Raw genomic sequence first — 10,068 nt, 5'->3', positions numbered from 1 at the left:
AATATATATATAATGATGATTGTATATTAGCATTCTCTTTTCTCATGTTTTGTTCATCATCTAGATGTTGTTCAATCACTCATTGAAGTACATGCATCAAAATCTACAATATTTTGTTCAATTATTTTGTTCACTCATTGATCTTCATAAAGAGTTCAATGCATGTTTTGTTTTGTTCATAAGGGTACGTTGACTAACTTTCTGCAAATGTAATCATCTAATTATATATACAGAATCACTAATCTCGTTTTCGTTATAGATAATATGAACTTATACCACAAATGAAAGAGAGAAAAATGACAATAAATGAGAGTATAGAGTGTATATTCATGAGATAATGAAAGGGTGATTACAGTCATAGAATAGGAGACACTTTGAGGATAAGACCAAGAATGTTCAAGGATTCATCCGCGTTCTTTCTCAGTAGACATTTAACTAGTTTTGTTTTTTGAGAGAGGTTTATGATCTGATGCCATGGGATTGTTCTTTGTTGGAGTTGAAATGGTCAGCAGTTGGACTTTTCTCTTACTCTTCTTTGCTTTCAATTCTATAAAGTCTGCACAACCCAACAAGTTCATATCACCAGAAAATAATAACTTGTCCAATTTAGAAATAAAAGAACACTTATTTTTTTCTTCAGTCAAATATGTCTCTTTTCCTTCTCCTTTCTCACCCTCCTCTTATATATCTCCCCTCTCCCTTCCTCACACTTTCACTAAGAAATTGAGGCCCCATCACATCCTTCTTTCTCAACATACATTCTTCATCTTCATTATAACTACCTCTCGCTCTCTTACTCCTTAAGCTAAACCAACCCATCAATCTTCAAATGAAGTTTTGGTGTTTCTGAACCTTCACATTCAAACATCTTCACTTCTTTGAAACACCCCTTCGGCTTAGTTCTTGAAAATTTGGAATTCTAGTTCAAGCATTTTGCTGTTCCTTATTTCTAAATGGAGAAGAGGAAGAGTATGATGGGTGATTGGGACCAAAAGGTTCTAACCAGCGAGTTAACTCAGGGTAAGGAGCTGGCAGAGCAGCTCATGAACCATCTTCTCAACCCATCATCATCCCAAGAAGAAAATAACTTGATTGTTTCAATGCTACTATCTTCATATGAAAAGGCACTCTCTGTGCTCACAAGGGATGTTGGTTTTGAAGGAGAGTCTAAGCAAATCCAAGCGCTTGACTCACCTTGTTCATTTGGGAATAGCAGTAGCCCATTGAGTGAGATCTCTGACCAAGACTGCAAGAACAAGAGTGTCTTCAAGAAAAGGTACTAAATATTTTGAGTTGCTTGTTAAAGAGTACTGTTGAGTAACTCAAATTAGTAATGTCTCAAATTGATCTGGTTCTGATTGTTTTGGATTTTTGGTGGGTTTGCAGGAAAACAATGTCCAAGTGGACTCAAGAAGTGAAGGTTTGCTCTGGTTCAGGACAAGATGGAACTCTTGGTGATGGCTATAGTTGGAGAAAGTATGGCCAAAAGGATATACTTGGTTCTAAAAACCCAAGGTAAAAACTTTAATCCTTCAAGAGCCATATTTTCATGTTAGCTAGTATAATTGAATAAACGAAACAAAAAATATGAAATTTGGTTTAAGTGGTTTGAAGCCTTGAATCTTCGAAGATCTACCACCCAAGTTTACTGGAATTACACCCTTTGCTCATGGTTTGTCATTGGTCTCTTATCAAGCACACATGATCTTCTAGAATACCCAAATATCTTTCTTTCATTTATAAATAAATATTTGTTTATTTTACAATTGGCATGATGAAGTCAAAAGAGTACCTGAACTTATCCAAATTTTACCAGAGGTGAATCTATCTACCAATCCCTTTGCTTCCATGGATTCATGAATGCACTGACTTAGTTGCACAACTAATCATTAAGTCATTGGGTCATTGTTTGCCTTGGCTTGATTGGCTTTACATTCAATTCTTACTTACACTTGGTACCTTTTAGCATTAAACGAAACTTTGTCATATTGTTCTGGGTTCTCCTCATGAATAGGAAAACACAAATTAGTACAAGGGCCACAAAATGGTGTATTTGGTTGAATTAAGCAACTTGCCTTATATGACTACTGTATATTGATGTTGATATGCACCAAGCTTGTCCCTTGATTCCTTTTGGTGTCTTTTATAAGCAAGTCCAAAGAGAACCATGTATCTCACTGCCAATGAACTTAGTCTAAATTGGTTAAATTTTTGTGTTCACAATCAATACTGTCATGTCCTACCATGCTGTATCTAACTTGTTTTGATCTTTTTATTGCAGAGGCTACTATAGATGCACACATAAGAACACACAAGGTTGCCCAGCTACAAAGCAAGTTCAAAAATCAGATAAAGACCCAACAATCTTTCTGGTACACTACACAGGAGAACATACTTGTCACCTATTCCCTCAGTTAAAAGGAAAGCAGAATGTTTCTCTTAAACAAGAAGCAGGAACACCAAAACAGACACCAGAGAAATCGTTCAGCTTCGGCCTTAGAGTTAAAACTGAGAATTTAGACACTACGGAAGAAGAAAAAAAGATACTTCAACCATTTTCCGTCCCTTCCACGCCAATAGGGTCCGAAAGCAATGTGGTGGGAGAACATGTTTTCGCTGCAATGGAGAACGATTTCATCAGAAGCTATTCTCCTACATTCGGGTTCCCAGCAACATTCGAATCAGACTACTTCGCGGCAGTGTCAGCATGCCACTTTGAACTAGTGGGCAATGATGTGCAGACTTCGGAATCTGATCTCACTCATGAGATACTATCGGCCTCAACTTCTGCGGTAAACTCACCAATTGGGGATTTTGGTTTTTCGCTGGACGATTTGGATTTGGATTTGGATTTTTACTCATTTCAGTCATTTGAAAACAACCCTGGATGCAATTTTTCCTAGGATTAATGTTCATCACATGTAAAGAGAAAAAAAAAATAGGAAGGAAATGGTGCAACCATAGGGAGCTTTTCACTGCCTAGCTAGGTAGTTAAGTTCTTAGAAGTAATGTATAAGAATATAAGATGTACTATTTATGAGTGTGTCTTTAACTTTTCTTTACTTCCAAATCTCATGGAGTTAGAAATTCTTTTCTCCAATAGGGCATGTAGTGTTTTTTTTTGGTTAATGATGAAAATTCAATAATTAAGAAACAAGCCCAAATACAAGACTCGCATATACGCTAGGTCAAAAAAATAATACAAAAAGCATGACTCGCCAACTCAATTAAACTAGAAAAAGTGAAATGAGGCCGACAACTCACTAATCGTTGGGTCAAAGACCCTACAACCGAAAACATAATAACAACTATGCTAATGATTCTACCACTCCCACCACTAAAGCTAGCTAACATTAACGTTGTCATCAACATTGACAACCATAAGGTAGCAGATTGTACTAAATCGGAGCGTAGCAGCCCAAATACCTGACGCCATTCTAATTTCAAGACACAAATCATATGGAAACCCATAAACAAAACATCAACATACAAACCACCAATGAAACTGAACACATGAAAGAGCTGAGTCTGACGAAATAGAACCAAGAACCATAACTGTAACAAAGAACCAATATCGAAGAAAATAGAGGGTGATGAACCCACGCGTGACGGCAACTAGCACCCATAATCCAATTGGTAAGTGTCCAAATGCACTTTAAGCATGCAAACACACTAACTTTCATGAGAGTTTGCAATGGTAGTTGACGAGTTATTTTGGTGATAAGTAACCAATAATTCAGAAACAATTGGTATAGATCGGCGCCGATTTAAGGAACAAGTTCTTTTGAACTTGACCTAGCTGGTAGTATCCACAAAGGGATAAAGCACCACACATCGGGTGAAAACTGCACCACATAACAGATGAATTGATATTGACAAAAAAAAACTGATGAATTGACTACATACAGTAGTAAATAGTGAAAATAAGATAGTTACCTCATATAGCAAAAAACCCAGACCCAGGCCCAGTTTCTCAACTCATGAGGCGGAAGACCAAAGCCCATGGGAAAGAACCAAGCCCGAAGGACCAGTGCAGCGCACCTAGTAGTTATCATTGTTGTCATTGGTTGCCACACCAAAGTTCCCATGCCACCACCATATTCGACGCATAAATAGGAAACAACTACCCATCACAGCGGCTCCAACCCAGCACCACACCCACCAGTTGATGAAGAAATTTGATATGTAGTCTGATGTCAGGATCACCTCACCACCACCAAAGTCCTCAAATGGCCATCAAGATCGGTAACCATCCACCGGATCGGACGCGTAGAACCACACACACATCTAGCAATCATCAACAAAACCCCAAATGAGAACCAGGTCTAGATCTGGTGGTAACCCAGATTCCAGATCCGCCAACCACCAATGCCCTCGAACCACCGAAGACACTGACATGACAGTCTCTTACTTGTTGCCTCATCGACCACCGCCGTTGACCTGACCCGCACTCTCACCGATGCAACAACCACACTACAAAAAACGAAAAACTACTATGTGATCTCTGCAATTCCTTCCCTCGAGCCACAATGACAACTTCTCATCCGGCCACACACCTTGTGCACTAACTAGGCCATTGGTCGTAACCGGCGCCGCTGCGCAGCTGGACGAGAGGTAGGTAATATATGTTTTTTTTTTTGAAATTCTACGCGTGAGGTGCGTTCTAAAAACAGAGGCTTTTTAACTCATCATCCTTTACTAGGGCATGTAGTGTTGATTGTAAGAAATAAAGTTGTCTTCTTGCTTTGTGTTACATGTCCATGACTTCATGTCTATTATGCAATTATTGGCCAAGTCACACAAACCTTACAACATATTAACAAGAAAAAATGAAACTCATAAAAAGATGAACGACAGAGCACTGGCGGCAAACTCAGTAGATTCATAATTCATTTATCAGCTGGTAGCAAACTCACCCAACTTCTGTGAGCACTTTTTTTTATGAAACCTTTTATTTATTTATTTAACAAAGGAGAGGGACAAAAGAACCCGACCTCATATGTCTGATAAACTCCAATAAAGATGATAAACAAAAGCTCAATCTGGCATGTGTACACCCACACATGCAAAACCATAGATATAAAAACCCCTAGCAAATAACAAACCCTCAGCCAAGAAACCCTTAATTAAAGGACGGGATGAAGCTGGTAGCATTGGCAGACAGTTGTGAGATACCAAGAATAGAGAAAATAGACATATCATGATGTTTCTTGTAAGGATGAAAAGAATGCAGAGCAGACTCTCTGAACAATTCCAAAAGATGACGTTGGACTTCCAACATATTAAAAATCTTATATTCAAAACGCACTAAATTCCTAGTGATCCAAATAAACCAAATTAGATTACAAGAGACTAGAAACCAAAGTTGACGTTTAGGTTTTGGGAACGCTGAAACACCAACACCATTAAACACTTCATCAAGGGTACCCGAAGGCGAGAATGAATGAGAAAATATAAGGCAAATCCATTTCCAGAAAGCCACAATTTCATAACAATGCAAAAGAAGATGTGTACCTGATTCCGCATGACTTCCACAAAAGGAGCAACGAGATGGAAGTGAAAAACCTCGCCGTTGTAAAACCTCATCAGTTAGTAAATGCTTATAAAGAGCCTTCCAAACAACAAGGAGCAAACGCCTCATCAGATGATACTGTGAGCACTTAAGACTATCATTCAGTATCATCTTGGCATCAAATTTATACTCAAATCCAATGTCTTTTAGCTTTGTGGATCCCAAAGAGATATCTCTCCCTAAATCTTCTACAAATCTGAAACTAGACAATAAGAAAAGAATATAATGCCACATATTTTTTTTGTTCTTGAGGAAAAATAGTTCCATTAACTAAGATGCACGTACATCATAAGTTTTTATGTTATAGAGGCAAAGATTTTGTGAAACACAAAACAAGTTGGTGGTTAGTATTGAATAGTCACCAATTATGTGCATGATCTGACAGTAGACATGTAAATTAACAGTTAACTATAATAAATGGTGTAACATGTACACTACATTTTGCCATATTATGAACTCATATTTATTTTATATAAAAAAGGTACCATTTAAGCCAGTTTTATTCATTAAGTGCATTTTGAGTGATATCTGTAGGGGACTAGGGGTTATTGCTTTAAGCCACCTAGACATATAAGTAAAACTTACCCTTCGGCTGTGTGAATTTCTGGATGGTATCTGTTCCAGTGAGAAGCTATTTCTGCAGATGACATATATGCAGTAGCACATAAATCCGCCAGTGATAGAGGACTTCTCCATGCATAAAATGTGTGCCTCACAGACATCTTCAATGTGAACAATTGGGTAAAGTCACCCAGAAGTTCCTCCAAAAATCTCAGAACTTGGTACCTTTCCTAATTGTTTGTGACTTGTAAAGTGAGCACTCCTACGCTCTCAGTCAGAGTAGGGAGAAGGGTGCGCCCTCCCACAAGGCCACAATGCTGACTAGTTCAAGCTCAAAATCACCAATCTCATTGCGTCTCAGAAAATCTCTCTCGGATAATGTCTTTGAGTGAGCATAAGCCTACAATGCAACACAATATGATGTAATCTATATTTAATGTTAGAGCCGAAAAGTATACATCACTAATTCACTATAGAAAAACGAGATTCAAATGACATCTTTTATCCATCTACTCTTCGAATGAACAAAGCATAAACTTAGCGCCGTCCAATTATTTACAAGCCTACATTACATTTGATTCTAAATTGATAAATATTCAGACACAACTTATATGCTGAAACATAAAAATTGAAGCACTGTCATATTACACACTACCGGGTTGTTTCTTTGAACAATAAATGTAAAATACTAAAATAGAAGAGATCTTACGTGTAGTTTAATTTAGTAGTGAAGAGTATTTATTTTAGATTATCTTCCTAGTTCAAAGTCTCTTATTTAAATATCCAATTTACTGAAGCTTACCACCATTAGTTCACTGGCATCAGGAAATGAAAGATTGAAGGGAGTCCAACAAGACTCGTCGAGAAGTTCTGTGAAGCCATTCCCAGAGTCTTTTATTGGTGATGCAGCCACAACAGAGGCTGTGTAAATGAGTCGTTTCACGGTGCCTGATTTGATGCAGGACTCCCCAATGCTCACTAGCCCAGAAACTGCTGCTTCAGAAGTGTCTTTGAACTAATTCAAAGTTAACAAAAGGGGATTAGGACTTGAGTTCATTTAAAATCAAACATGCCTCTGGAATTGCTCTAGAGTTGAAAGTCACTCCTACTTGAACAAATGAAAGTCCGACACATCATTCTGAAACAAATAAAACACTTTTATATTCCTAATTTCAAAACAAAGACAACCAGTATACTGCTATCAATTTAGACTCTTCTCAGACTCGGATCAAACCTGAGTATATTTGGGATCATGCTGGAAAGGTTTAGCCATGTGAAATACAAACTTGCACCCTTGGACTGCTGTCTCAAACTGCTTTGGACTGTATATGTCAGCTTCAAACAATCTCAATCTGTTGTGTTCATTATTAGGAACAATACCTTTAAGAACTCCCACTTTAGAGGCATCACCTGCACAAAAGAGAAACATTAAAACCAACTGCACATTATTAATCTGATGCAAAACAGAGAAAGCACGAGAAGAAGAGAATAAAGAGACCCAAATTTCTTAATGCTGCATGAACATTATATCCTTTGTCTAAGAGCCTCTTCACTAGCCAAGAACCAAGGTAGCTTGACCCTCTTGTAACACAAACCCTGGTGCTTTCCATTTTCCAGATTTGAGCTCAATTTTCTCATGGAAAAACCAGTATATATATGAGTTGGCCACTTGGCCGGCAGCATTACTGACAGTGGTACCGGAGCCTGAGGTACCTAGGACAAAGGTGGATCTCTGACCCCAACTGAGTTGTTTGATTCCCACCTTAATAACTATATTTCAATGTAATACACAGCCTGCATATTCTAGGTAGTGAATGGCACTGCTTGTTTGTTTGTATCTGTTTTCTTTTCAGAAGTTAAAATAAATCAAAACTTCATAAAAGTTCATACAAGCTGAATAGCTGATATCATGGCACAGATTCTAGGTAGTCGAAGAATCTGATAATATTGCACAATTGCTGAACAGTAGACATGCATTATGCAATATTAGCAGATCATGCAGCAATTATTTTCCAAGAGATCTAGCTGAACAAAAATCGATTATTTGCCAATTTCTTCACAAATTACATTTACAATAATTAATCATACAAGCAGTGAGACAGATATATCGATCGACTTTCATTTAAAAAAAACAAACTGAAGGGAATGCCAACAAAACAGTATTTTATAGAAGCTCATACGTTACAAGGCAGAACAATTAAGTTGTGCCTAGAGGCTACCCCATTTTCTTGCACATTTTATGCAATCATCCAATTTCATCTTGGTGTCATTTTTGTACACAAAGCCCTCCTCACTAAGCTTGGTAGAACCCCAGCAAATTTGCCTCTGTGGTAAATCCAAACACCTGAAACCAATTCCAGAAAATCCCATTGATCTCGAAACTGATTTTGGCCTTTACCTTGGCGAAATTTAGAAGAAAAAGAGATTGAAATTTAGGTACTTACTCTTGTTTCACTTCAAGTTCTGGATAATGATGCTGATAGTACTGTTCGAGCTGGGAAAAAGATCTTCCTCAGAGAACAATCAGCAAGCCCCGGTGTCGAACCCTAGATGGTTCTAACTTTCGTTCTCTGTTGTTGCTGGCGTGCCATTACCTTTGAGTTAAGTACAACTCTTTCTTTATTTGACAATGATTGCGCTTACGTACTGTCTTCTTCTCAAACGATTGCTCCGCAGTTGCTGATAAACTGTTGAAGTTCGAATGACCTATACACAACCGGAGTTGCTAGGTACTTTTCACTCCACCTCAAGTAGATGGCCGATCTTACTTTAGACCGCTTGGGGAAAAGCAGAGCTTATAATGTGTCGTTGATAGCGGGACTCTCTCGTTGTAGGAAATTGCTGACTAGTGCAGACTTTTGTGTTTGCTAGAAGCTAGGTTAGCAACTCGATGGACTTGACTCTAGTTGCCGAGGTTAATCGGACTTGTTTGCTACATGCAGCGCAAGGCGTACATCTGTGTAGCTCCGCTCCGATGGGAGACTTGGTTGCCGAAGCTAATCGGACTTTTACTCTGTGGGGAGATTTGATTATGCGGTTGCGCGATAATTTGTTTGACGTTGTGTATGTTATTCTACACATTTGACCCCTTTATATAGAGAACACAAATTGTTCTTTCTTGCGGATCAAGTCTTGAGAACCTCCTAATTGATTTGGATTCACATTCCTTATTCAACTCAGATTCTATACAGCATTAGTCCCCTAAATCTATTTCAATACGGCAGGTAATCTTGCTCTATGATAGATTTTCCCCAAATAATCGGTCCACGAGCCTAAATAGTCTAGATAATACCGGAGTATTATTTTAGGCCCAAACATTGCCCCCCATGCCTTGAAATTGAAGACCCAGCGAAATTGAAAAGGGCTAGAAGAAAAACCCAAACGGTTATCTTTTTAAAATAATTCGAAACGCTTTACGTTCCCCCGTTGCCAACCGACGTGCGACTTCACCTCAAACCACTACAACCTTTCGAGCTGAAATTCGCGAGAAACACCTACTGTTTCAGAAACTCAAACCAGTTTCAATCGAGCAGACGCGATTCTTCCCAGAACCCAATCGGTTTCAAATTCAGAAACCCCTTCAGTTTCTATATAAACCACGATCTCGAACTCTACCAGTTCATCCAACCGGATTGCTCCATCATCAGAAAACCCAGAAAGCCCTCTTTCGAAATTCTTAATCTCTAGCAACAATGGCACCGAGACCCAATCCCAATGATGCCCAGGAAGGTGCAAGGCTTCTCCTCAGCTACCCAAACAACGAACCCACCAATCAACCAGCATTGGAGTGATTGACGACAGCACCGTGTTCTTGGGCCCTTCTCTTACCGTAATCCCAGAACACATCAATGATGGCTATCACCACCGCTCGCGAATTCCTCCGCTTGCCTTTAGGAACACCCTGGCCACTTTCAATGGATGGCAATTGCAAAATC

At 38.7% G+C, this 10,068-nt stretch overlaps 1 protein-coding gene, 1 long non-coding RNA gene and 1 pseudogene across 2 annotated transcripts; 1 reads left to right on the top strand and 2 right to left on the bottom strand.

Annotated features, from left to right (window-relative positions):
- The first annotated feature begins 659 nt into the window (after positions 1 to 659).
- On the top strand, positions 660 to 3,062 carry LOC126802263 (probable WRKY transcription factor 46). The gene is made up of 3 exons (XM_050529871.1): positions 660 to 1,276; positions 1,387 to 1,515; positions 2,282 to 3,062. Exons 1-3 carry the CDS (start codon positions 954 to 956, stop codon positions 2,901 to 2,903), a joined length of 1,074 nt encoding a protein of 357 aa, XP_050385828.1. The 5' UTR covers positions 660 to 953; the 3' UTR covers positions 2,904 to 3,062.
- A 2,235-nt stretch (positions 3,063 to 5,297) lies between these two features.
- Positions 5,298 to 7,743, bottom strand: LOC126803661 (putative anthocyanidin reductase; annotated as a pseudogene).
- Positions 7,744 to 8,155: 412 nt separating this feature from the next.
- Positions 8,156 to 8,618, bottom strand: LOC126802270 (uncharacterized). Its single transcript, XR_007672930.1, has 2 exons — positions 8,578 to 8,618; positions 8,156 to 8,477 (listed from the first exon to the last, which is right to left on the bottom strand). It is a non-coding gene; the product is annotated as an uncharacterized LOC126802270 (long non-coding RNA).
- Positions 8,619 to 10,068: the final 1,450 nt, after the last annotated feature.

The sequence above is a fragment of the Argentina anserina genome, chromosome 7 (genome assembly GCF_933775445.1).
Source record: "Argentina anserina chromosome 7, drPotAnse1.1, whole genome shotgun sequence".
NCBI classification, from domain to species: domain Eukaryota; kingdom Viridiplantae; phylum Streptophyta; class Magnoliopsida; order Rosales; family Rosaceae; genus Argentina; species Argentina anserina.
The sequence above is the reverse complement of the archived record's forward strand: the minus strand, read 5'-3'. Positions and strand labels throughout refer to the sequence as shown.